General features: G+C 42.8%; 2 protein-coding genes across 2 annotated transcripts; one reads left to right on the top strand and one right to left on the bottom strand.

The window, feature by feature from the left end:
* Window positions 1-1,327: 1,327 nt before the first annotated feature.
* Window positions 1,328-9,885, bottom strand: LOC130112774 (OCIA domain-containing protein 1). Its single transcript, XM_056280257.1, has 8 exons — window positions 9,663-9,885; window positions 4,878-4,962; window positions 4,634-4,687; window positions 4,391-4,438; window positions 4,164-4,290; window positions 3,832-3,995; window positions 2,399-2,563; window positions 1,328-2,084 (listed from the first exon to the last, which is right to left on the bottom strand). Exons 1-8 carry the CDS (start codon window positions 9,711-9,713, stop codon window positions 2,047-2,049), a joined length of 732 nt encoding a protein of 243 aa, XP_056136232.1. The 5' UTR covers window positions 9,714-9,885; the 3' UTR covers window positions 1,328-2,046.
* Window positions 9,886-16,861: 6,976 nt separating this feature from the next.
* Window positions 16,862-27,279, top strand: slc34a2a (solute carrier family 34 member 2a). The gene is made up of 12 exons (XM_056280126.1): window positions 16,862-16,922; window positions 17,452-17,577; window positions 19,361-19,489; window positions 20,730-20,873; window positions 21,004-21,115; window positions 22,134-22,326; window positions 24,474-24,569; window positions 24,749-24,869; window positions 25,416-25,583; window positions 25,814-25,930; window positions 26,122-26,246; window positions 26,392-27,279. Exons 1-12 carry the CDS (start codon window positions 16,862-16,864, stop codon window positions 26,935-26,937), a joined length of 1,938 nt encoding a protein of 645 aa, XP_056136101.1. The 3' UTR covers window positions 26,938-27,279.
* The last annotated feature ends 346 nt before the right edge of the window (window positions 27,280-27,625 follow it).

Raw genomic sequence — 27,625 nt, 5'->3', positions numbered from 1 at the left:
TCCCGGTCCACCACATCCCAAAGGTGCTCTATTGGATTGAGATCTGGTGACTGTGGAGGCCATTTGAGTACAGTGAACTCATTGTCATGTTCAAGAAACCAGTCTGAGATGATTCGAGCTTTATGACATGGCGCATTATCCTGCTGGAAGTAGCCATCAGAAGATGGGAACACTGTGGTCATAAAGGGATGGACATGGTCAGCAACAATACTCAGGTAGGCTGTGGCATTGACACGATGCTCAATTGGTACTAAGGGGCCCAAAGTGTGCCAAGAAAATATCCCCCACACCATTGCACCACCACCACCAGCCTGAACCGTTGATACAAGGCAGGATGGATCCATGCTTTCATGTTGTTGACGCCAAATTCTGACCCTTCCATCCGAATGTCGCAGCAGAAATCGAGACTCATCAGACCAGGCAACGTTTTTCCAATCTTCTATTGTCCAATTTTGGTGAGCCTGTGAGAATTGTAGCCTCAGTTTCCTGTTCTTAGCTGACAGGAGTGGCACCCGGTGTGGTCTTCTGCTGCTGTAGCCCATCTGCCTCAAGGTTCGACGTGTTGTGCGTTCAGAGATGCTCTTCTGCATACCTCGGTTGTAATGAGTGGTTATTTGAGTTTCTGTTGCCTTTCTATCAGCTCGAACCAGTCTGGCCATTCTCCTCTGACCTCTGGCATCAACAAGGCATTTTCGCCCACAGAACTGCCGCTCACTGGATATTTTCTCTTTTTCGGACCATTCTCTGTAAACCCTAGAGATGGTTGTGCGTGAAAATCCCAGTAGATCGGCAGTTTCTGAAATACTCAGACCAGCCTGTCTGGCACCAACAACCATGCCACGTTCAAAGTCACTTAAATCACCTTTCTTCCCCATTCTGATGCTCGGTTTGAACTGCAGCAGATCGTCTTGACCATGTCTACATGCCTAAATGCATCGAGTTGCTGCCATGTGATTGGCTGATTAGAAATTTGCGTTAACGAGCAGTTGGACAGGTGTGCCTAATAAAGTGGCCGGTGAGTGCATATCAACAACCAAATCAACATTTTAAACAGAAAGTAAAATATATTCACAGTAACAGCCAAATGACTTTTTATTTTTTTTTAATTGAAGCCAACATGAACTCACCTTTTCATTGGCTTTATTGGATCATTGGCCTAAGACATTTTATGTCTTTTTAGTTTTGTTAAATTGAATAATGTATGAATAAATGAACGAGGTTCCTTGCCTTGCATAGCCAGACTACACATTTTGCTTTTTTATTAAGGTCTGGTAAAGCTCAATAGGAATTTGTCTGGGTGGCTTCAATCATGTGAACTATGGAGATGGTTATAGATGATGACATCCAGTGAGCGGTGCTGCATTTGGAAAACAACAACACAACAAAGGCCAACCTGCTCACTGGCCATCGTCATCAAAACCCTCCCTGTAGCTCACTGATTGGTCCGTCTTCTAGCTGCCGGGTTCAACAATGGATGCTTTTCAGACTGGGTTACACAGTTTCATAAACAAGCATTTAATTTCAATTCAAGACATACTTTGTCTCGTGGAAACTACCACTTTAAATGTGATCATAAATAAATGTCATCTAGCCATTGTTTTTTATTAAGTCAAGCTAGCTTAAGAGGCTTTTTAAGATGTCACTGTTCATTTGTATTAACGTTTGTCCTAAGGCTTTTCAAGTAAGTTACAACTGAAAACAAATTATTTGTCAAGCGTGTCACTAACATTTTAAACTCTACTGCTTGTGAACAAAACATACTATGAATATGCAGTTAGATGTGATATATTTTGACCTGGATATGAAATTCCTTTGTCTTCACCATTAAGCATTAAGCTAGAGTGAGAATGTATATATAACATCCAAAGAAAGACTAATTTAGATGTCAAGTAATTTGGTTTAATTAACTCACTTGCTGAGACATATTCATGAAAAATACATACAATTTCACAATATGGAGCCAAATAGCCAATGAGCAGCCAAGGCTATATAATGTGGATAGAGATCCCAGAGTGGATACTACATATAGGTAGCTCAAATAAAGGTTCATTCTTCCCAGGTGTCTCCATAGACGTTCTTCTTAACTAGAGAGAGAAAGAAAGAAAGAGAGAGAGAGAGAGAGAGAGAGAGAGAGAGAGAGAGAGAGAGAGAGAGAGAGAGAGAGAGAGAGAGAGAGAGAGAGAGAGAGAGCGAGAGAGAGAGATTGATTAGCATCTTTACAGACTGGATGAATTGCAACATACCTAAGCTCCCCTCTAAACTTTTCCTTAACCTGGAAGGCAAAGTTTCTGAAGAAGTAATAGTAATGACAGGAACATCTGTTCTTATTTACAGAATCTCATCTAAGGTCAACCAGACTAATGCGGAGTTGGCATTGAACTAAGACGTGGTAGCTCACAGTCTTTATTTGGTGGAGTCCTGGTCGTCTCCCTCTCAGGTGTTTTGAGCAGGGTCTCTGCCTTCTGGGTTAGTGTGACTTCATAGTTTTCTCGGTTCTTGATCCTCAGGTCCTCATAGAGAATGGGCTTCTTCCTGGGCTCCTCCTCTTCCACGTATGCTTGGACTGGGTGAGATGAAGACAGAGTGAGACATAGGTCATCTTGTAACAGCTGCTGATGAAGGCAAAGGGTGAATGGATCGACAGTCTTCCTTCAGCTACCTTCAAGCGAGTTTACCAACAATGAGCATAGTGTTTATGAATGTTAACATCATTGCTAGCTCTACTGATGAATTTTCCATTATTTCCTATGATTATCTATAGGGATGCGGAGTCCTTCTCATTATTTCCAGCAAGTTGACTGTGGTCTATGCTAACATATTAGAGATGTCCTTATATGCAAATTACAAACCGAATGTTTGCAATATGTTCTTCCTCAACCTGATTTGGATGCAATGTAATAGGAACAACTTTAAATTTAGCATTGTTTACCACACTACACTTTCCATTCAATACAAACAAGACACAACTTTCTAGTATGGAGTTTTTTCACATTTGTCATGACGAATTTTGCCGTCAAAAAGGAAAATGTTAGAACAACAGTTCATGATAAGTATTCCTTTGGTAATTACTCAAACAACATTAACCATGGTTAAAATAATTTTACTGGTAATTTAACTGCAGAGGTATTTACAACCTTTGACCACCCATCACATAAAAATATCAAACAGTTCTGGTCTATGCCTTATGTTGATAAAAGGCCAAGGTAGCATTTAGAGAATAAAACTGCATTAGTCACTTGTCAACAAGAGATAAGTCTTGGGTTACACTTTAGGTTCAGTTCCCTATAAAAATTTATTCTTTTAAATTAACCACATCATTACTGGCCAAACACAGACTTCCTGACACCTATAGGAGGCACTAAACAACCTTATACAATATGTAGGGATCCAAACAACACTGAAAACAATTTAAAGAGTAAATTTTCAATTCCGGATGTTTAGAATTGGGAGAATGTTAAGATAAATAGTGGAGTCCATGTCCACAGTCGACATTTCCTGACAGTGAGGATGTGACTGCTAAAAATAAAACTGATTTTCCAAAGTGGAATATTGTTTCAAGCAGGACGTCACTGCAAGCTGAAAGGTTACCACATGTTAAATATTTCAAAAACAAATGTCTTTTTATTCAAGCCTTTCAACAGAAAAAGCTAACTGAAAGTTTTACTGAATAGCAATCAAAGTTAGACTTAAAGTGTTAAGTGTTAGTTAAGAGTAAGTAAATTGATTTTACTCTGAGTGGTTAGCGAGATAGATATTTTTGACTTTCAATGTAGTTTTACAACCAGAGGTGATCTGAGTAGTTGGGCGATTAGTTGCTATAATCCTGGATACCTGGTGGGTTGAAGTCATCTCCACCTATCTGCTGGGGTGGCTCTGCATTGAACCCATAGCCTCTACTCTGCATGTTCATCTGGTCTGAGGAACCTGCTGGTATGAACATGGGATCAAATGACTGGGTGTCTGGGTCACTAAGCTCTGACCGGGGACCTTGAGATCTGGGGGACAGAACAAACAGGAATTATTTGGTGAATGGAAAGGAGGGGAGAAGAGTGAAATCAAATGAGAGGTGAAACTAACAATACAGTGATGCGTAAATATCTAAACATAATGGATTTCACCCGTGAGCAATACAGTGTTTAATTCATCTGATATGTGGTACTGACTGTTGAACAAGTCCTGTCCTCTTTCTAAGGGCCTCTCCTAATGGTGAGTTCTCCAGTCTCTTGAACTTCTCCTGGCACGTCTTCATGTACGACATCTTTCCAGCCAGGTAACCACAGAAGCCAGCAACTGTGAAGACAAAAAAAAAAATCAGACACACACTCTTAAAAAGATATTCAAACTATTGCTAAACAAATACTTATCATACAGAGGTTCTGAGTGAACTTACAGGCCACTTTGGGTAGGGATCCAAACCTTGCAGAAGCAGCAAGAGTTCCTACAAACAGAACACATGGCTTCTTTAGATTTAAAACTTGATTTTGTTTCTTCATAATAGAACTTTGTAATGGTGATTTGATAAAGTTAATTAGGAAACATCATTATCCATGCTTACTGGAGAAATTTCAATCCCACTAACTCGCTTACATATTTTCAGTTTCTTCTGACGTTATATGTTCTTAGGCGCTGTTACCTTTAGCAACGAGGGCTTGAGTGATAGCCATACTGACCACCGAGAAGGGCACAGCTGTCAGAAAAAGGGGATATTTCACATTTATAGGTCTAGACTCTGGATAGATTTGCCCGAGAAACACATTTTTGTCTCTTAACATATTAAACACTTGGCTTAGGAAGGTAATTGATTTGTTGGTGTCCCAAACATGTCAGGTTTTTCTGAGTGTGTGTATATGTGGGAGTTGTAGAGAAGTGAAGCTTACATCTGTACCAAAAACTCTCCTGGTTGCACTCTCTAAAGACTCTCCTCTCCTCATCTGTTGGAATATATCCCACATCCAATGGCACCTATGAACACACACACACACACACACACACACACACACACACACACACACACACACACACACACACACACACACACACACACACACACACACACACACACACACACACACACACACACATTTTGTTGCCAAGAGAAAGATGAATTCAGAGTGAGTACAGATAATACTGATAATTCTGTTGTTCTGACATATGAGAATAGCCACTGCTACTTCAGCTAGAGCTAACTTGAAAATATTTCAAGACGCAATGCACAATTATAAAAAAAAAAAAAAACTAAAACATACCCAGCTGACAAACAACTCTGATACACAACAAAATTCAAAATAATTTGGAAAACATTGGGTGATGGTAATCTTGCTGCCGGGGTAAATCGATTTTGTCCATAGGCCCATAGAGTAAGTACACTATAAAAATGTCCCAGTGGAATAGTGATAAATTGATTTTGTCCATATGCCCATAGAGTAAATACACTATAAAAATGTCCCAGTGGAATAGTGATGTTAATATTGCATTAGACACTAATAAACAGCTTGCACAGGGAGAAAGATAACACTGGACAACCAAGATTTTGCTTCCTGAACACTTTTGGCTTTATTTTATGGATTCTGGGCTGCTGATCACGAAAATCACCTTAAAAATTTCCTATCGCATACTGTTTTGTAGCTACAACCTGTTTTTGTGATGTCTCGTCATATTTTAAGTCTACTAGTATATTGCCCACAAAGCAAGCTGTTTTGGTCAATCCAAGCATGCCTAGGCATGCACTCAGTGTAGGTGCTATGCAAATGTTGTCTTAGGCATGCCTGGTAATGCTCAGTCAGGTTAGATACTGGCAGACAGGCTATAAAAGCTGCCCACATTTACAGATGCTGTTTGGAGGCATGTTGACACATATGTTCTTCAGGCAACAGCAAAGTGAGTAGGGCTATGCGATATGATGATATGTGACGATAGAAAACGTCTGTCGTTTCAATTAAACTCGTTTATTTCGTTGTGTTGCAAATCAAAAAAATGTCTTTGCGACAATATTTTTTTTTGTCATTTGGATGACCCTTTCCGCTCTTTGCACAGCACGGATGCAGGTAGGAAATTTGCATGAAGGCAATACAAACACACATGGAGGAGAGTGAACGTAACGCAGAACGGGTAATTCGGAAACAGAAGGACTCCAACCAGCCAGGACAAAACAAGGAGCTTGTACCTAAAATCATCAATAAGACATGCATGTTAGGGTTTAATACTCCTGTCTGTGCCCCTGACTGAGGCAACGGGAAAAGAACTGGAGTTGGTCCCCGGGCGCTGGACAGCAGCTGCCCACTGCTCCTACCCACACAGCTAGGATGGGCTAAATGCAGAGAAAGAATTTCCCTTCGGGGATTAATTAAAAAAAAAAAGTAGTAAAAGAGGGGCTATTTCTATGGACCAGAAAACCATACTTTGCAAAATATGCCACACGCCGGTCCCCACAACAGACCCATACACCACTAGCCTCTTTTACCACCTACGCAACTATAATTGAAAAGTGTTTTCTATTTACCTTTTTATATTTTATACATTATTTTATATTTTGTTACATGTTTAATTGAAAATTTGCACAAAAGTTCTAAATAAAAGGAGAAAAATGATCAAATATGAGTAAGTACCTTTTATTTGTCGAGTATATAATTCAAAATGTAATAAGAAATAGGCCTTTCCATGTGGTCATTTTATATAAACTATTTATTCATAGAATTTACAGAAAATGTGCTATATCGTGATATGTACCATTATCATGATATGAATGTGCTATATATATGAGATTTTGTTCATATCGCACAGCCCTAATAGTGAGTATACTTAACAATAGGATTTATTGTCTTCAGGAAGATTTAATACAGCAGAAATGTCTCATCAATGTTGCAGCAGCTGCCAGACGCACCATGACTGCACTTAATAAGAAAGCCTATGAGCTCCATTTTGGATCTAAAATTGGTGACTGAGAGAAACCTGGGCTCCTCACAAGTGTTGTGCAACACGTGCAGTCAACCTGACAGCTTGGCTGAGAGGTACTCGGGAAGTCAATGCCTTTTGCAGTCCCAATGAAATGGTGAGAACAGAAGGATCACGTGACAGACTGTTACTTCTTCTGACCCATCTATCTGGCTTCTCAACTAAAAATAAAGAAATCTATTGAATATCCCAATCTGCCTTCAGCCATGAGACCAGTGCCACATGACAGTTTGCCAGAACTGAAGCCATCAAGAGACACGGAGCCTAGATGAGGCAGACGAAGATGCAACAATATATGAACCAGATGGGGAAAACGACACTGATCCAGATGTTGAACCCCATTATGCCTGGTTATCCTCATCTGATAACACAGCCAGAATTAAATGATGGGGTCAGGGATTTTTGTTTTGTCAAAAGCTAAAGCAGAACTACTTGGTTCAAGATTTCAAGGATGGGGTTTGCTGTCACCAGGTACAAAAACGTCAATCTTTCGGAACTGTCAAGAACATTTGACAAACTTATTTACGCAGGTTGACAACCTCGGTTTCTGCACTGACATTGATGGATTGTTCATGGCTTTGGGTTGTGTGCATGACCCACAACAATGGCATCTTTTTTATAGCTTCATCAATGTTAAGCCTGAAAGCTGTCCTGTTACACAATGGCAATGTCCACCGTTCAGTACCCATGCAGTACACATGGGTACAATAACATGGAACTGTTGTTGAAACACATACAGTACAACAATTACGACTGGAACATCTGTGGGGATCTAAAAGTATTAGCACTGCTATTAGGAATGCAGCTCGGATATACAAAGTACTTTTGTTTCCTTTGTGAATGGAATAGCCTTGCTAAAGAGTGACATTGTTTTAAAAAAGAACTGGCTGCTCCGTAAGCATTTCGTTCCAGGGCAGAAAATTGTGGCGTATAAACCACTTGTCGACCCAGCAAAGATTATTTCTGCCTCCTCTTCATATAAAACTCAGACTGATGAAACATTTTGTGAAAGTAATGAACAAAGAAGGTGATGGATTTCGCTATTTGAGACAGGTGTTTCGAAGAATAACTGATACCAAGATTAAGGAAGGCATTTTTGTTGGTAGATGTGTGATTAACTTTTTTTTTTTTTTTTTACATGGTGATGCTAATCGTGTGGCTTGGGTCCTGGGCTGTTCCAGTGGTGTCTGGACACTGCTTGGCATCCTCTTCATCATATTCTTCATATATTTTTATAATTCCATTATAATTCTGTTATCCTCTTTCAATGTTATATTCTGTGAATTGTGTAAACACAACATCCATTGCACATTGTCCGTTTTGGGAGAGAGATCCCTCCTCTGTTGCTCTCCCTGAGGTTTCTTCCTATTTTTTCTCCCAGCTAAAGGTTTTCTTTTAGGGAGTTGTTCCTTATCCGATACGAGGGTCTAAGGACAGGACGTTGTGTTGCTGTAAAGCCCCTTGAGACACTTGTAATTTGTGATATTGGGCTATACAAATAAAATTGACTTGACTTAGTCCACAAATCAGACAGGTCATCAATGACAGGGAGATAGAAGATCTGCTAGTGGGGCCAGAGAGAATAGCATGGAAGACATTTACGGATGTTGAAAATTTTCTTGGCAACTACAGAGCACCAAACTACATTGAGCTGCTTGACAACGAGCTTAAAGCATGCAAAACCATGACGTGCAACATGTCACTGAAAATTAATTTTCTGCATTCACACTTGGACTTCTTCCCTACTGATCTTGGTGCAGTCATTGATGAAAATGGTGAAAGGTTTCACCAGGACATTGCTACCATGGAAAAGAGGTATCAGGGCAACTGGAATCCATCAATGCTGGCCGACTATTGTTGGACAATGACACAAGAGGCACCAGACGCTGAGTCCAAACGAAAATCAGCTGCAAAACATTTTAAGCTCAGCTGAACTAACACAATGTGTCAGTATCATTATGCGATTAAAAAAGTTAAATTCAAAAGTTATTTTAATGTTTCTCAAAATTCCCACACGATACAGCAAATCTGAAACTATTTTTGTGTTCAGCTTGACATTTTCTATCATAATCTCTAACTTTTTTCAGGAAGCCAAATGTTTGTAAGGGGGAGGGGGATTGTTGTCCAGTGTTCATCCCACTCATCTTTATCTTTCGTAGCCTGTAATTGAAGTCATATATATCCTTTTTGTATAGCAGCTTTATCTTGATTGATGAGCAAGTCCGCTATGGACAAGCTATACTGCACATACTGCATATTAACAGTTGATGCAGTGTGAACTTTTTATGGGTATAATGCCTTTGTTGGCCCGCCCACCCACCCAATATCACCACCAGCAGTCACCGATTCTACGTTCAGTTGTGTAGGATGCCTACACCACAAAACGCTACGAGGTGTGTGTGTGTAAAGTATGTATGAGGGGTGGGGTGCATTGATTGAAGCAACCTTATGAACCTATTTGATCTCTGCAGATTAATAGTGAATTTCAATGCACTTAACAGACACCACCGCTGCCATTTCCCCAGGCTTCATTAACCCATACTAGGAATATCATTACAGATGCGTTTTATTGTGTTCTCATAGTTAAAGATAACCTCGCCGCTCGAAGCAAAAGTCAGCGGGACATTTTCTCATATAGTCACGGTTCGCCCCTGTTCTGCACTATGGTATCCTGAAGGTTAGCTAACAACAGCTAATGGGTCAGTTATTACCTGGGCTCCCCGTTGCTGTTCCTCCGTATAATCGGTGGAAATTGGCGACATGTTGTAAACACCGTCGGAACTAATTCAAGATTTCAAAGTATATAAGACGACAAAGTGAGGGTCAGGAGCCGGATCGACTTCATTCATGTTTGAAACAATGTCATCGCTTAAACCAACATTGACGTGACCCGGAAGTAAACAAACGGAACGAACTCAATGAGACGAGGCGAGGAGAGCCTTTGTTTTACCATGAGATAAAAAAAACAGTACTCACACTGTATTTAATCGGACCCGTTTCTAGCGTCAATACATCAACTCTTAATCATGGCTGATTTTTGTTTTGTTTACCATGCCAGTAAAATTGGATTCTTTATTTTGAAACTACAACGCTATCCGGAAGTAATTCGTCCAGGTTCTTTTTTTGTTGTTGTATGTTACGGTCATAGAAATTATAAGGTTACAATCAATGCAAGCATAGAATGTGTAATGACAGTTTTTTTTTCATAAGTTTTTTTCTTCTCCCTCTCAAAAGTGAAGTTTTCACACCCCAGCGCCATTTTAATAGTTCGGTATTCGTTTTGATAGGGCAGAAGAAGAGGGAATGGGGAGGGCACCTGTGAAGTGCTCTATGTAGCGCTCTCTGCCGGTTGCATAAAAATGAATGAACTCCCCCAGCCAGTCGCCCGTTGTAACCGTGCTTGAAATAGCAAATAACGTGATAGATAATAATAATAATGACAATGGAAGATCGATTGTAAAATTAAAAAAAAAAGAAAAGATAATGGGTTGGTTATTACCTCGGTAACTCCATGCCAGACCTACTAGCTGAATAGTCTAACCGGTTTGATCAATACGTGAGTTAATTTTCTCCAATTCTCCAGTTGAGATTTGATAGGGCCAATGAAAAAATGCATTGCAAGATGAAATGCATAGTTAATTTATCAAAAGCCCTTGCCAAGCTGCAAACCATCTTGATTGGTAACGAAATCCCAGTAATTTGGAGGACACTGGATAGTTTCATTTACGCTGCCCAGGGAAGTTAATTTTGTCCATAGGCCTCTGTATGAGTCCTTCTCGGTGTCTAAATATTTTGCTCCTCTACAACCCACCCACGTCCCCCTCTTTTTCTTTCCTTTTATTTTTCACATTGAGTGGTCACTGTCCAGCCTGCACCCTATGTAGCTCAATGAGCAGTATCACAACCATGGCACTCAAGCTCTGGTCTCCCTAATCTACTCCTCTCGCTCCATCGTGTCCTAGTCCACATGGTCTAATTTACCACTTCAATACTTGCTCCTGTGCAAGCGACCACTCTGTCTGAGATGTGCTGATAGACCAGCCTTAGTGTTGTTGTTCTTCGACCACCTTGGAGGAAACTTTCCTCCATTTACTAGTGAGGAGGAACTCATAAGATGCTCTTCAAAGCTCTTCAGGTTGATCAGGAATTTATTTTTCATTTCACTTAATGTACTTGCGTACATGAAATTAAACGAAATATAGTTTTCCCCAGCCCACAGCAGTGCAAGCTGTGCAACACAAAGACAAAAACACATATCCAAACTAAGAGCACATGTATCCAAACTAAGAACACATGTATCCAAATTAAGAGCACATATATCCAAACTAAGAACACATGTATCCAAATTAAGAGCACATATATCCAGACTAAACACGTATTGTGACAGGATGAGGAAAAACGCAGGAGACGAAGGCGAGTTTGAACTTTATTCCTCAGCTTCAAAACCAAACTGAAACAGGAACAACCTTGCACCAGAAAGCCACCACGCCCCCAGCTCACAGCCCTGCTGGGTGAGAGGCATAACCCCTAATGTCCGCCACAGAATATCAAAACTAAACACATATATCCAAACTAGGCAACAAAAAAAAAAAATCACTGTCCGAGAGAACGAACGCCAACCAGGATGACTGTTGGAACTGCCGGTCAGCATGGGCTAGCAGTTAGCTTAGCCTTCACCGCTTCCGCGTCCTGTCAGACCGCCCTCTGTGTTTCCTCTTCGGGCGCAGCTCCGAGCAGGCCGTGGTCCTTGGGCCCACCGGATGCAGCGGACCAGGCTCCCTCAGCCGATCCAGCGCTAGCTCTCCTAGCCAGAAACTCTTGACACACCTCCCCGTACTCCACAAGACGACACCAAAAACACAGTCAACGCTAGGCGAGGCCGCCGCCAGACCGCCCTCGGTGTTACCGGAACTGCCGGTCTGCATGGGTTAGCAGTTAGCTTAGCCTGCCCCACTTCCGGGTGCTGTCAGACCGCCCTCGGTGTTACCGGAACTGCCGGTCTGCGTGAGTTAGCAGTTAGCTTAGCCTGCCCCACTTCCGCGCGCGGCCTCTGGGCAGGGCCGTGGTCCCTGGGCCAGCAGGACGCAGCAGACCAAACTCTTCCAGCCATCAAACGAAGACACAAATGTAGATGCAGATGTGGAAAAAGACTACTGGGTGAGGCAGCCGCAAATGTAAGTTCGTGCCGCCATCTTCCCACACCGGAAGCGGAAATAATTATATATAATAATAAAATAAATGATAAAATAATGATGATTAACGTTAAGGTCAGTCTCAGGGATGACGACTAGATTTCTTCCTCCATAGCTGCGGCGGTGATAGTGTGCACAGACAGTACATTAGTCATGTCTGGAGGTCAGTGAAGGAAGCAAATGGAAAAGGGGTCAAAGTGGATCAAATTCTATAAGGTGCCATTGTCTCATGACACATAAAGTCCCGTCCCGCTGGCCATAGTAGATCCATCTGAAGTCTGAACCTGATCTGGTAGACAAAATTTCTGTAACCATTTTTCCTAAATACCATGTAATAATATTCCCAGACAAATTAGGAGTCTCTTTTTGCATCACCACCAAAACTCATTTAGTTAAAAGTAAAATGGTACAATGTTGTAATGACGCCATATAGACAGGAGGTAATGCTATTGCACCAGCAGACTGTTGGACCATAAACACATTGGTCACCTTTTAAAGGGTTAACTTTTACAGTATCCTGTTTTACTGTATTTGTGGTTTGAAAAACAGTGTCCAAAGCTTGTTTATCTTTCAGAAAGATTGCTGATAAATCTTTTTTATTTGCAAGCTTTCGGTCAGAGAACTTCTTCAAGGCATGAAAAGATAGCAAGTGAATGCAGCAGTATGAAGGGCTGAGAGAACATCACTTGATTATCCTTAATGCAGAACACTTGTCTCAGTTGGACTTGTGTGACTAAACACCAAGGGAATGGTCGTCATGCAGTGGACAAGAAACAGTGTCTATAAAACCTGTCAAGAAACAATAAGCACATCACATTTACATAATTTATAATATGTAATTCACTGTAATGGCTTGGCAACCTGTCCAGGGTGTCTCCCCACCTGCTGCCCAATGACTACTGGGATAGGCTCCAGCATCCCAGCGACCCTGAGGGCAAGATAAGCGGTTTGGATAATGGATGGATGGATAATATATAATTCACAATAGTTATAATTTATAATATTTATAATTTATAGTTTATGATATTTGTTAGCATAATGGTGGCACAGTGGTTAGCGCGGTCACCTCACAAGCAAGAAGGTCCTGGGTTTGAGCCCCGGGGTAGTCCAACCTTGGGGGTCGTCCTCTGAGTGGAGTTTGCATGTTCTCCCCGTGTCTGCGTGGGTTTCCCCCCACAGTCCAAAGACAACATGTAGGTCAGGTGAATTGGCCATAGTAAATTGTCCCTAGGTGTGAATGTGTGTGTGTGTGTGTGTGTGTGTGTGTGTGTGTGTGTGTGTGTGTGTGTGTGTGTGTGTGTGTGTGTGTGTGTGTGTGTGTGTGTGTGTGTGTGTGTGTGAGGGCCCTGTGGTGGCTTCACGGCCTGTTGAGGGTGTCTCCCCACTTGCTGCCCAATGACTGCTGGGATAGGCTCCAGCATCCCCGTGACCCTGAAGGCAGGATAAACGGTTTGGATAGTGAATGGATGGATGTTGGCATAATTTACAATGTCCACAGCACAATCATTCTCTCAGCCCTTTACACTGCTGCATTCACTTGCTATCTGTTCATGCTTTGAAGAAGCTCTCTGACCGAAGGCTCGCAAAAAAAAAAGATTCTTGCACAGATTTGAGTGTGCAGGTGCTCTTTTCATTCAGTTGGATTTTTAAACTCCAGCACCTCAGCTAAGTCTGTTACCGGGCGATTTTCTCTAAAAAAAATTACTGATAAATACACATTGTGTGTGTGTGTGTGTGTGTGTGTGTGTGTGTGTGTGTGTGTGTGTGTGTGTGTGTGTGTGTGTGTGTGTGTATGTGTGTGTGTGTGTGTTCATGTCTTTCAATGTGTGAGGACAAGAGAGGATGGGAATTGGGGGATAACAGTCAATAGGCTGACATTTATTGATGGTCTAAAAATAGAGGCGTGCTGTTTCTTTTCTTGTTCCATTTACTGTCTATTGCCTGTCACTGGTCACATGACAGCTGTACCAGCAGAAGAGGGACAGGTCAGGCCATTTCAAACACCAGATTGGGCTTTTTGCCTGCTTGTGCATGTGTCTGTTGCAGAGAGAGAAACAGAGAGCTGTTCGCCTGTGCGGGTCAGTGCATGTGAAAGACCACAGAGAGAGAAAGAGAAAGAGAAAGAGAACGTGGATGGTGAAAAGGACGTCTTGTTTTCCCCGGTGTCATCAAAAACAACTGGGGCAAACTGAAAACATTTCGACGAGCTCGCACTAAGCTGTTGCGGCACGGACCGAAATTTCTTTCCAAAATTCTCCTCTCGCACCGAAATCCAGCGACTGTTTTGTATTTTACACTTTGGTTGGTCATAATTAGTTTAGAGTTAGGCGGCCTTGTTCCAAAATCCAGCTGACCGGCCTCTCAGAATAGGACGTATTCACACATGTGACATGCCTTGCGCATACTTTCACACGTTCTCACTGGCACATTCATAATGTACCCGCTCAGATAGGTACTGATCTACACAGCCAAACTGCACAGCCTATCAAGCCCTGCCATCTCTACAGTATCCGTTCATGGTAGGGTAACCCTTGGCCTGAGGGGAAATTGTGCCTGCCACTCCTCCCCAACTATAAACCACAGGGTCCCACCACAGAAGTGTGGGCAAGGCGATTAGGGCCGTTATCTTCCTAATTGCTGGATAAGGCTGATGGAGCAGGGTGTTGGTCAACAGGTACAAGTATCTAAAGGCTTTTCCACCAGACTTTGTTCAACCCACGGATGGACGGATTAATAATTCATTCAAATCAGCGGATTAGCGGCGCCGTTAGGGGGAAGACGTAACATTAATGAGTGTCTGTGCAATTAAACTTCCGGTAAAGTTTGTGCACCGGTTTCCCAACAGCTAAGAGGAAGGATTGCAGCTTTTTTTTTTTTAAAGTTGCAGACAGAGCCAGGCTGGCGGTGTAACCGCAGCAGAGAGGCCCACAGTAGAGATGCGGGCGTACGAGGAGGTCAAACATTTATCGGATAGAATCTGAATCCTCTCACGCAAACTCACATCCTCACGGACGGAGAGACTGCCACAGTTTCGGCCAACGTAGGTGACTAAGATTTGCAGGGTCCACTTTTCCTCAACACGTGACACTAAAGTGCTACTGAAGATTTGACTGCAACACACCCCAGCCCCTCCTTCTCAACCCCCCCCCCGGCTTCACTGGACTTAAGGTGGGAGCTGCTGAGACACAGGCAGGCTTCTTCTTGGATGTACCTGTGAACACGACACGATACCTCTCCCACAGGTGAGCACAGACATGGCTTTCCCCCCCCCCTTTTTCTTTACATGCTGATATCATTGCTGTCAACTGGAAACTTCTTGTCTCAGTTTTCATCACAAATGTCCTTCTTTTACCGAATTGGAAATTAGATGGTTATTCCCATCTAATTTGCCATCTCAACCTATTAAAAAAAAAACCAAATCAAAATCAAAATCAAAAATCAAAAAACATAACCGCATCAATAATTTAACATATTCCAAATTTGAAACCGCTATACGCTTAAAAATTTTATGTTGTCAAAAAATTGCTTTCTTTGTGATGCAACAAAAATTGAATTAAAAAAGAAAAAAAAAGATATTTCATTCCACTGCTGTGATTTTATGGCAATGATCTAAAAAGGCATTTCGTATCCCTTTTATTTTAATTTAATTTACTTTTTTTAAAAATTGGTTTTATTTTGTATTGTGTCACGATACATTATAGTTGTATGAATAAGAATATGGTGGGGGTTTTTTTTGGGTGTAATTTATGCAGTGTCATGCTTTAAAAAAAAACCCTCACGAGTACATATTGTGATGAACGAAACAGTTAGCCTGTAGTGTCTTTCAGGTAAGTTTTATGGTGCCCAGATTGTGCCTGTGCCAAAGTGTTGAACTCTAAGCTCAATTAACAACAGTGATATGCACTTTGGATTGGATTTCCTTATCACAGAGAAAGCCAGGACCAATGACAGATTACAAGAGGCCATTATTACTCCTAAATTAAAAAGACATTTCTTCATGATAGCAGCACTCAGCCAATGATGCAGTAAATTAATTCTACCATCCACCGCGAGATAAGAAAAATTCCAACATCAAAGAAATTCAATTTCATTTCATTCGTTGTTAAGTAACATTGATTGATTCATTAACTATGTTCAATTACAAATATTTGTAATCAGTGGAACAGATCATATCATAAAGAGAACAATAATGTTCAAAGTGAGATATGTTGCAGTTGGCCCCATTGATGGGATACTACTGTGTGAATGGAAATTTCCCACAGATGAGCCATGTGGGCATAGAGGAATATCAATACCCTGACACAAGAGTGGAAGGAAGTGTGTGTGTGTATGTGTGTGTGTGTATGTGTGTGTGTGTGTGTGTGTGTGTGTGTGTGTGTGTGTGTGTGTGTGTGTGTATCCTGTATTAATGAGACAGATGCATTCACTCATAATATATTCAATGTGATATAATATACACATCAAAAAGTTTGCGTAATCTGTTTATTACTCAGTCCTGTGTGCTGCTCTGTCACTCTCTTAAGGCAACAACTAATCCCAATTTAAAATTTCTTTAAAAGATTAATTAGCTCTATAAATGAACAATTTTGTCATCTTCTTGGTTCAAATTCATTGCGAAGAAGCGCGTGACTGTTCGAATGTTGAAGTAGCAGGGCTGTTAGGCTGATACATTTGTGCATCTCTATACCAAGCTGTTATTTTTTTTTTGTTCTCAGACAATGACTCCTACACCGGACCCCAAGAAGGACCAGAAGGAGGCACATAAAAGTGAATGCAATGGTAGTATTCCTAATCTGTGAGGTGTAAAATGATGACTATGAATTCAGTGTGTGTGTGGGTGTGGGTGTGTGGGTGTCAGCAAAGAGAACTAAGTGCTGCTGTTACATCCAATCAAGCCAATACTTAATCAGAATCAGATTTGTTGCCAAGTACAAGAATATCCAAAGATCAAAGAAGGTTGAATCAGTTCACCTGGATACAACGTTTATTGACAGATACTACATTTCATCACTCTGAGATACGTTTCATCACTCTGGGTGATGACACATATCTGTCAATAAAGGTTGTATCCAGATGAACTGATTCAACCTTCTTTGATTTTCTCCCCTGGATTATTGAGTATGCATCAAGACACTATACAAAGATCTTGTTATGTTGGTGCAAGGGGGGGAAATTAACAGTAAATAGTACAGATAAAAGTTAAAAGAATAATGAATAAAATACATATACACACAAGATAAAATATATATGTGTCTATATGGAGCAGAGGAGACAGTGAAATTGTCTGAAGTGGTCTAATCTCTCCCAGGGAATAAAGGGAGGCCTGCTTCCATGGCAGCAGCACATTCCACTGTGGCTCTGATCGAGGGGGAGGTCCAGCAGGACGACCCATGGAACCTAACAGAGCTCCAGGACACGGGGGTGCCATGGAAAGGTAATGACCTTCAACATTTATTATCACAAGTACGCTTGATCTCCCGGCTTGTAAAAGTATGCGTTTCTCGATGAGATGAGCTGTTTTTCCCCCAGTTTATAGATAATCCAATTCAAACAGGGACAAATTAGGAATCAGGAATCAGGAACATCGTTTCCCCCAGCCCACAGCAGTGCAACACAAAGACAAAAACACATATCCAAACTACAAAAACTACAAAAACTACAAAACTACAAAAACACATATATTCAACATATATTCAACATATATATATATATATATATATATATATATATATATATATATATATATATATATATATATATATATATCCACTGTCCAAGAGAGCGAACACCAGCCAGGATGACTGTCAGAACTGCCGGTCTGCATGGGCTAGCAGTTAGCTTAGCCTGCCCCGCTTCCACGTCCTGTCAGACCGCCCTCGGTGCTTCCTCTTCAGGTGCAGCTCTGGGCAGGGCTGTGGTCCTTGGGTCCACCAGATGCAGAAGACCAGGCTCCCCCAGCCGATCCAACGCCAGCTGTCCCAACCAGACACCTTCAACACACCTCCCCGCACTCAACACGACAACACCAAGAACACAGTCACACAGGAGTCTCTACTCCGGCCTTACAAACCCACATTGTGTTTAACTGATGAATAAGATGGCCCTCGGCTCTTGTTATTGGTTTGCAGCGCGTGATACCTTCATAGTATCCAAAGGATTTGAATCGGATATGTACCAAGTCCAGTTGCACTCGATTTGATTCCTTTGGATAACCATGACCTGGATGAATGAGAACATTCACAGACACCTTCATAGTAATATTAATATGTGTTCTTTTTTCCTGAATGGAAAATGAAACTAGGAGCCCCTCTCTCCCTGTTTGATTGCCTTATTTGATGGAAAATAAATCAAAATTGAATTAAATATTGGGGTGTGATCCAGACCAGTAACACACGTGGCATGACATAAACTGCACAGCATAGTTACAGCTTGGTTAGTCAGATTTATACATAGTGAATGAAAAGTGTGTGACATCTATAAAAGCTATCAAATCCAATCAATGTCTTGAGGCTTTATAGGACACCAGTGCAGCTTGCCTCAAGAACGAGGACAGAAAGGCGTCCGGGTAGCGTAGTGGTCTGTTCCGTTGTCTACCAACACGGGGATCGCCAGTTCGAATTCCTGTTTTACCTCCGGCTTGGTTGGCCATCCCTAAAGACCATGGATGTAATTGGCCGTGTCTGTGGGTGGGAAGCCGGATGTGGGTATGTGTGCTGGTTGCTGCACTAGCGCCTCCTCTGGTCGGTCAGGGCACCTGTTCAGGGGGAAGGCGGAACTGGGGGGGGGGGTAGCGTGATCCTCCCATTCACGACGTCCCCCTGGCGAAACTCCTCACTGTCAGGTGAAAAGAAGTGGCTGGCGACTCCACATGTATCGGAGGAGGCATGTGGTAGTCTGCAGCCCTCCCCGGATCGGCAGAGAGGGTGGAGCAGTGACCTGGACGGCTCAGAAGAGTGGGGTAATTGGCCGGCTGGGTACAATTGGGGAGACAAAAGGGGGGGGGGGATTTTAAAAAAAAGAATGGGGACAGGCAATTCTTGACCATTAAAATACATTATTGGTAGGCTATATGATTAAACAGCAGTAATTAAAATATCCAATAATTGTTTTTGTGTTCTATTCTATTGTATTTTATTCTATTGTATCTTAGTCTAATTATTTGATAACACCCACATTTTCCCCTCTCTCTCTCTCTCTCTCTCTCTCTGTCATCTCAGCTCTGGATACCAAAGGAAAGGTGCTGAGGGTGTTGTTGGTGGTGGGGAAGATGGTCTCGCTGCTGGCTTTGCTCTACATGTTCATCTGTTCCCTCGACATCCTCAGCTCAGCCTTCCAGCTAGTTGGAGGTAGATACACCAGTCCAGGCGCAGGCGTCATGGAGTTGTGTCGCTGGAGGAATGGATGGATACAGATACACTAATCTGACAGACACATACAGTACATGGCAGGGTATAGCCTGCATATGTAAATATGCACAACTTACATGAACACATACAAGTACATACGCTCAGGTGAACCCAGATAGGATTTTGTGCATGTGCACACATTATCGTAAAGTTAACACAATATGTAAAGCCATAAAATTCAGTACAATTTTGTGTTTATGGTATCCATAAAATCAAAAGCTCTATCATAGAGTTTCTCCACCTTTTTTTTTTATTGCCTGTTCCTGTTGGCAAACATGAACATGCAGGATGATATTGGCTGCATTCATCTTTTTTTCAAGTTTGCTTTTAAGGTTATCGTGCTTTAGTCATTTCTTCAAGACAGTCCATAGAGACCATAAAGGATAATTCTGATGTTGTACATTCAAAAAAGTGCATTGTTTCTCATTTACCAAATTAATCAATGGTCCTCCAAATAATAACAACAATAATAATAATAATAATAGTAATACTAATAGATTACATTTATATAGCGCTTTATATTGATACCCAAAGCGCTTCACATTGAAGGACGGAAACTCACCTCAACCACCACCACTGTGTAGCACCCACCTGGGTGTTGCACGGCAGTCATCTTGTGACAAACTAGAGGGGTAGGCGTCTGGGTAGCATAGCGGTCTCTTCCGCTGCCTACCAACACGGGGATCACCGGTTCGAATCCCCGTGTTACCTCTGGCTTGGTTGGGCGTCCCTACAGACACAATTGGCCATGTCTGCAGGTGGGAAACCGGATGTGGGTGTGTGTCCTGGTCGCTGCACTAGCGCCTCCTCTGGTCAGTCGGGGCACCTATAAAGGGGGGAGGGGGAACTTGGGGGAATAGCGTGATCCTCCTACGTGCTACATCCCCCTGGTGAAACTCCTCACTGTCAGGTGAAAAGAAGCGGCTGGCAACTCCACATGTATCGGAGGAGGGATGTGGTAGTCTGCAGCCCTCCCTGGATTGGTAGAGGGGGTGGAGCAGAGACCAGGATGGCTTGGAAGAGTGGGGTCGTTGGCTAAGTACAATTGGGGGAAAAGAAAAAAAAAGGGTAGGGGGGGATCCAGGTTACAGGCACAAACATGGTGGTTTGTGTGACAAAATCACCTCAAGAGATAATTTGTGAGATTATGTCTTCCCTTTTTTCCCCCCACCCTGTCCAGGTAAGGCGGCCGGGGACATCTTTCAGGATAACTCTGTGCTATCCAACCCTTTGGCCGGTTTGGTTATCGGTGTACTGGTCACCCTGTTGGTCCAGAGCTCCTCTACATCCTCCTCCATAGTTGTCAGCATGGTCTCCTCTGGACGTGAGTACTAGGCAACACATATCTCTATGTGCACAGATGCACACATACATATATATGCATGCACTGGTTGGGGGGCTGGCAAGAGAAAGATGATTGGTGTGACGGAGGACCCCTGTGTGTGTGTTGGCAGTGCTTACCGTGCAGCTGGCTGTTCCTATCATCATGGGCACCAACATCGGAACCTCAGTCACCAACACACTGGTGGCCATGACGCAGGCTGGCGATCGCAACACCTTTCGACGGTAGTAACTTTCTGACAAATGATGAACTTTTCCTGTTGTTCAGTGGAGAACAGTGTCCTTGTCACTGCCTGTGCTTCAAGCTCTTCCTGCTTGAAGAACGAGCTGTAGTAGGGTACAATCTCATTAACAAGAAAAGACACGTTAAAAAAGGTCACGTATCAGTGACACCGGAGAAGTAATTGTCATGCTTTCGTAATTGTGGAAATTCAGGTTCATGACGTGCTCCGCAGTCTACCGGGGAAAAAATAGCAAATCAAAAGTCCAACAAAATATCTAAAAGAAAGCATGGTGTCAAACCTGACAAAGTTATAAAGAAGTAATGAAATAGATACAGCGCTAGCCCATTGGTTAGCACTGTCGCCTCACAGCAAGAAGGTCCTGGGTTTGAACCCCGGGGTTGTCCAACCTTGGAGGTCATCCCAGGTCATCCTCTGTGTGGCATTTGCATGTTCTCCCTTTGTCTGTGGTGGGTTTCCTCCGGGTGCTCCGGTTTCCCCCACCATCAAAAAGACATGCATGTTAGGGTTAATACTCCTGTCTGTGCCCCTGACCGAGGGAGGCATGGCAAGACGAACTGGAGTTGGTCCCCGGGCGCTGCACGGCGGCTGCCCACTGCTCCTAGCTACACAGCTAGGATGGGTTAAATGCAGAGAAAGAATTGCCCCAAGGGGATTAATAAAGTCGTTAAAAAGAAGAAGAAAAGAAGCAGGCTAGAGGAGACAATTATGCTTTAGAGAATTCTTATTTAAACGGAAAGGTATCTTCATGTACCTGCATTGCAATGAGTCACCAGAGCACACCTACATTCATTTGGTTTTTTTTCTTCTGTCAAATGAAATACAAAACACTGATGACGGAAGACAAAGTAAAAGTTATTTGCCAAAGTAAAAGTATAAATGTCCAACAACATCCAAGTACACCGTACATATCCACTGTGCTATACTTAAATCAACAAGTTACACTGCCATTACGATGAGTAGTATCCATTAAAAATAACTAGCACCTCCTCTGGACTCAGGGCGTTTGCGGGGGCCACGGTACATGATTTCTTCAACTGGCTGTCTGTACTGGTGCTGCTGCCTCTTGAAGTGGCTTCTGGTTACTTGTACCGAATCACCAAGCTCATCACCAACTCCTTCAATATCCAGAGTGGAGATGCCCCCGACCTGCTCAATGTCATCACAGACCCCCTCACTGAGGCAATCATACAAGTAAGAGCCTATTGTCATAAAGTTATAAACAGAAAACATTCACAGGGATGTTCTTAGGCGGTGAAGACTAACCTAACCCTAGACTAATGACACTAATAACATGAATAATGTCTCTGCTGGATTATCAGCGCTGACAGGCAGCGAGACAGACAGACAGACAGACAGACAGACAGACAGACAGACAGACAGACAGACAGACAGGCAGACCGGTGGACAGAAGGATGGACAGGCTGACAGACAGGCAGACAGGTGGACGAATGGACAGACAGACAGACGGATGGACAGACAGGCAGACAGACAGACAGGTGGAGGGACGGAGAAACGGACAGGCAGGCAGACAGACAGAGGTACACCTACATCCAACAGATCCATTATTAATGTTATTAGCTGCAGCTGTGTTTATCCTGCTATGCTTACATCACAGAGTACCAAGACCAGCCTGCCATGTTTTTAACATTTACATGGTTTTTAACCTGTAGATGTCAACAAGCTCACTAAAATGGTCAAGGATTTAGTTATTCTGTTACAAATCACGAATACAGTGTTAAAGTCCTTTTCCGTGCCCTTTGTCTTTATGTTTATCTATCTCTTTGACTTCATGATGCTACCGTAATATAATAGTCTTTGTTGGCTGAAATCTCAGACACAATTAACATGTCGTTAAGATATCGTAATAAAACATCCTCTCATTAAGATGAAAGGATTTTTATCTTTACAGTTTTGATGATGTTAAGGGATTCTTTTCAACTCTGCCACATTGGTGGGGCATCTTTAAAACTACCAAGCAAGGTGCTGAGTGTCAATTGTGATCCAAATGCTTTTTCGGCTGGTAACACAACGTGGCTTTTAAATTGTTAGGCAGGCCACGTGAGGCCAAACGCCTCCGCCATCATCTCCCTTAGTGTCATAGGCTAAATTCAATGAAACCTCTGTGATGGGAGCTGCCCAGGGGATTACTTACCAGCTCCCACCCACCTCCGTTCCCGTAACTGTCATGTCAGGATTCTTTGGAAGTACAGGAAAAGCACAATCAGAGCATGTGTGTTGATATGTGTCCCAAATATTCCGGCTGTCATTGTTTTTTGTTTTGTTTTGTTTTTTATTTCCCCCCTTTTCCCCCCCAATTGAATTTGCCCAATTACCCCACTCTTCCGAGCCATCCCGGTCACTGCTCCACCCCCTCTGCCAATCCGGGGAGGGCTGCAGACTACTGCATGCCTCCTCCGATACATGTGGAGTCACCAGCCACTTCTTTTCACCTGACAGTGAGGAGTTTCACCAGGGGGACGTAGCGCGTGGGAGGATCATGCTATTCCCCCCAGTTCCCCCTCCCCCATGAACAGGCGCCCCGACCAACCAGAGGAGGCGCTAGTGCAGTGACCAGGACACATACCCACATCTGGCTTCCCACCCACAGACACGGCCATTTGTGTCTGTAGGGACGGCCGACCAAGCCGGAGATAACACGGGGATTCGAACCAGCGATCCTCGTGTTGGTAGGCAACGGAATAGACCGCTATGCTACCCATTACTGTTACAGACAAACACCCTGTTCGTGGTTTATACCTTTCTTTTTACAACCTCTCTACCCACTACCTCACTCCCTACAGGTGTAAGACACGCACAGGTCACAACACAACTTACTGGGTGTCTCATACAATAAGCCTCATTATTCAACTATCACAGATTTACAATCACACAAAACGTTCCGTTCAGAAATGCCCCAAACACCTGGGAAAATGTTGGCCAGAGAGTTTAATGAGCAATTAACTCTATTATCTACTTACTTCTCAGATGACAATTAGCATGACCTTTTAAGTACACACACACACACAGAGTTTAACCGAGCTGATCCCTGGCTGGCAGTAGAAAAGTGGGGGTTCACCGGACAGTTTACGGTTCTGACTGTGTGGAGCTGTTTGAATATGAGAGAGGTGTTGTGGATAAGAGGCATGCTTTCCAAACGACCTTTACCAGAGAAATGGAGGTTGTTAAAACATCTGTTTATCATATCCCTTATCACCAATATCCAATATATCAGATGCAAGATGCCACAACACAACATCGTAATCTGTATCATAGTATCTCTCTCTCTCTCTCTCTCTCTCTCTTTCTCTCTCTCATTCGCACAAACCCATGTACCTTAGCTGGATGAATCTGTGATCAGCGGCATTGCAACTGGAGACCCTGCTGCCAGGAACAAGAGCCTCATCAAAAACTGGTGCAAAACCTTCACCAACACAGTAAGAGCACAACTTGGTCGTTACGAATATTCAGCATCTTCGTTCCCGAAACTCTTTCCTTACTGTCACAGAAGGTGGCAGCAAGTGAATAAGGCTCAGACTTAGGTGTTTTGTCAATGCTAATATTTCTGGCAACACTATGACATGCTTATGGGATGTGTATGTGTTTATGTGTTTAGACCTTAATGAACGTGACAGTTCCTGGACCAGAGAATTGCACCTCTCCATCTCTGTGTTGGGTCGACGGCAACCTCACCTTCACACTGAAGAACGTGTCCGAGACATACAACATCCAGAAATGTATGCCTAATAAACAACAGCTTTTCTCCTCTTGTAATGATTGTAGAAAAAGTGCTTTTTACCAGCGTGGCAAATACACGACTGATTAGTTTTTACGTTGTTGGGTCATGCCATCACATTTCTTATGGGATGAGGATGGCATTTAAACAGGCTAAACAAAACTGTGTGAACATTTTTGCCACATTCAGCATGAATGTTTGCAACAGATAAGGGGGACTGATGGGCAGCACGCTGGCGCAGTGGTTAGCACGGTGGCTATAAGGTCCTGGGTTCGAGCCCCGGAGTAGTCCAACCTTGGGGGTCATCCCGGGTTGTGTGTGTGTGGGCCCTGTGATGGCCTGGCGGCCTGTGCAGGGTGTCTCCCCCCTGCCGCCCAATGACTGCTGGGATAGGCTCCAGCATCCCAGAGAGCAGGATAAGCAGTTCAGATAATGGATGGATGGATGGAAGGGGGATTGATGACATGGCTTTTCGTTACTGTTGTTTAATTTTAGTTGATTTTAGAAACGTTAGTATTACAGTGTACCTCTCTGTGTGTGTTCCCAGGCAAGCACCTGTTTGTAGACGTGAATCTGTCCGACCTAGCGGTGGGTCTGATCCTGCTGGCTCTCTCCCTGTTGGTGCTCTGCTCCTGCCTGATTCTCATCGTCAAGCTGCTCAACTCCATGCTGAAGGGACAGGTGGCAATGGTCATTAAAGCCATCCTTAACACTGGTGAGGGGCTGTTTTGTTTACCTGTTTATATTTTGACGTCCAGTGAGTTAGATGCATTTGAATGAAATGTGTTGTTCAAATGTAATGAAGTGTCTATGAAAGAATACATACATGTGTGCCTGTTTCTGCTATATGTGTATATTGATGTGTAAATATGTTTCTGAGCTTGCTTGTGTGTATATATGTGGTTCTGTGCGTGTGTGTGTGTGTGTGTGTGTGTGTTCTTTCAGACTTCCCATTTCCTTTTGGCTGGGTTACTGGTTACATTGCCATCTTTGTTGGAGCTGGGATGACTTTCATTGTCCAGAGCAGTTCTGTCTTCACCTCTGCCATAACACCACTTGTTGGTGAGTCCGTTCTCCCATCTTATTCATCCATCATTTGTCCATGCAATTGTCCATCTGCCTGTTGGTCCGCCCGTCCTTCCACTTGTCCATCCATCCATCCGTCCATCCATCCATCCACCCATTCATGCATGCATATCTCATTGCAGAATGTGTTCTTTTCTTTTTAATGCGCACTCTCATTCCTTGTGAAGGTATTGGTGTCATCAGCATAGAGAGAGCCTACCCGTTGTCATTGGGTTCAAATATTGGTACAACCACCACTGCCATACTGGCAGCCATGGCTAGTCCTGGAGACACACTGGCTAATGCTTTACAGGTCAGCTCTCACACACACACACACACACACACACACACACACACACACACACACACACACACACACACACACACACACACACACCCTCCATGCACACTTTTTATTCATTCACAACATTACATCTCACCATGCCCTCTCATTGCAGATTGCCCTGGTCCACTTCCTGTTCAACATCTCAGGCATCATACTATGGTACCCAATTCCCATCACCAGGATTCCCATCCGGCTGGCTAAAGGGCTGGGCAACATCACTGCCTCCTACCGCTGGTTTGCTGCTGTCTACATCATCTGCTGTTTCTTTTTCCTTCCCCTCTTCATCTTTAGCCTGTCGCTGGCTGGTTGGCAGGTTTTGGTGTGTGTAAGTGTGCCTCTGGTCATCATACTGGTCACCATTGTGGTGATCAATGTGTTGCAGAAGCAGCGACCCAAGTGCCTGCCAAAAGCCCTGCAATCCTGGAGCTTCCTCCCTCTCTGGGCTCACTCCCTGGAGCCATGGGACCAAGTGGTCACTAACATTATGGCCAAATGCTGCTGCTGCTGCAAATGCTGCCAGGCTGCCACCAATGAGCAAGAACAGAGAGAAGGAGACAAGGAGAAAGAGCATGTGGTGGAGATGTATGACAACCCTGCAATAAATGGAGAGAAAGAACTGAAAGATGACACAAAGATTTTGAAATCAACCCATCTGTGAGAATATTTTTTACAAACCTTTGTTACTGTGCCATGGTCCTACCGTATGAAGCTAGTGTGACTAGACTAAGATGTGCTGGTCCTCCGACAACAGAAACATAATCAGACGAACAATCAGTCAAATTTGTTTGTGTAATACATTTTGTATTCAAATGCAATGTGATGCATTTTAGATTTGAGGAAGTTAAAAGTCCACGGCAAACAAACGTAGGTCTAATGATTGCATCTTACAGTAAAATAAAATGACTAAGACTAGCAAATTTTAGTGCATAATAACAATAATAATAATAATACCAATGATAATATAATAATAATAATATGAGTGGTACCCAGAAACACAATATATTAAAATCAATCAAATAATAAACTACTCAAACGAGACACTTTGGTCTTGTTTTAGTAATAGATAAGAAAAAAGCAGTTTGAAGACATGAAGTTTCTACCAGGATCATACTTTGGTAGCATATACATCATAAATCTCTGGAGGGATTTAGAAAACAGTAAGAATCCACTCTAAACTGATGGTAACCAGTGCAAAGACTTGGAGACTGGTGTAATGTAAGACCAGTTCTGTCCAAAAATGAGCAATGTTATGTTTATGTTGCAATTTACCTATTGCATTTCTTAGAAATTTCTGAGAGCGACGTATTATAGTAGTCCAGTTTGCAGGTAATGACATACTTGAATTT

Source organism: Lampris incognitus, chromosome 5, assembly GCF_029633865.1.
Source record: "Lampris incognitus isolate fLamInc1 chromosome 5, fLamInc1.hap2, whole genome shotgun sequence".
NCBI lineage: Eukaryota > Metazoa > Chordata > Actinopteri > Lampriformes > Lampridae > Lampris > Lampris incognitus.
The sequence above is the reverse complement of the archived record's forward strand: the minus strand, read 5'-3'. Positions and strand labels throughout refer to the sequence as shown.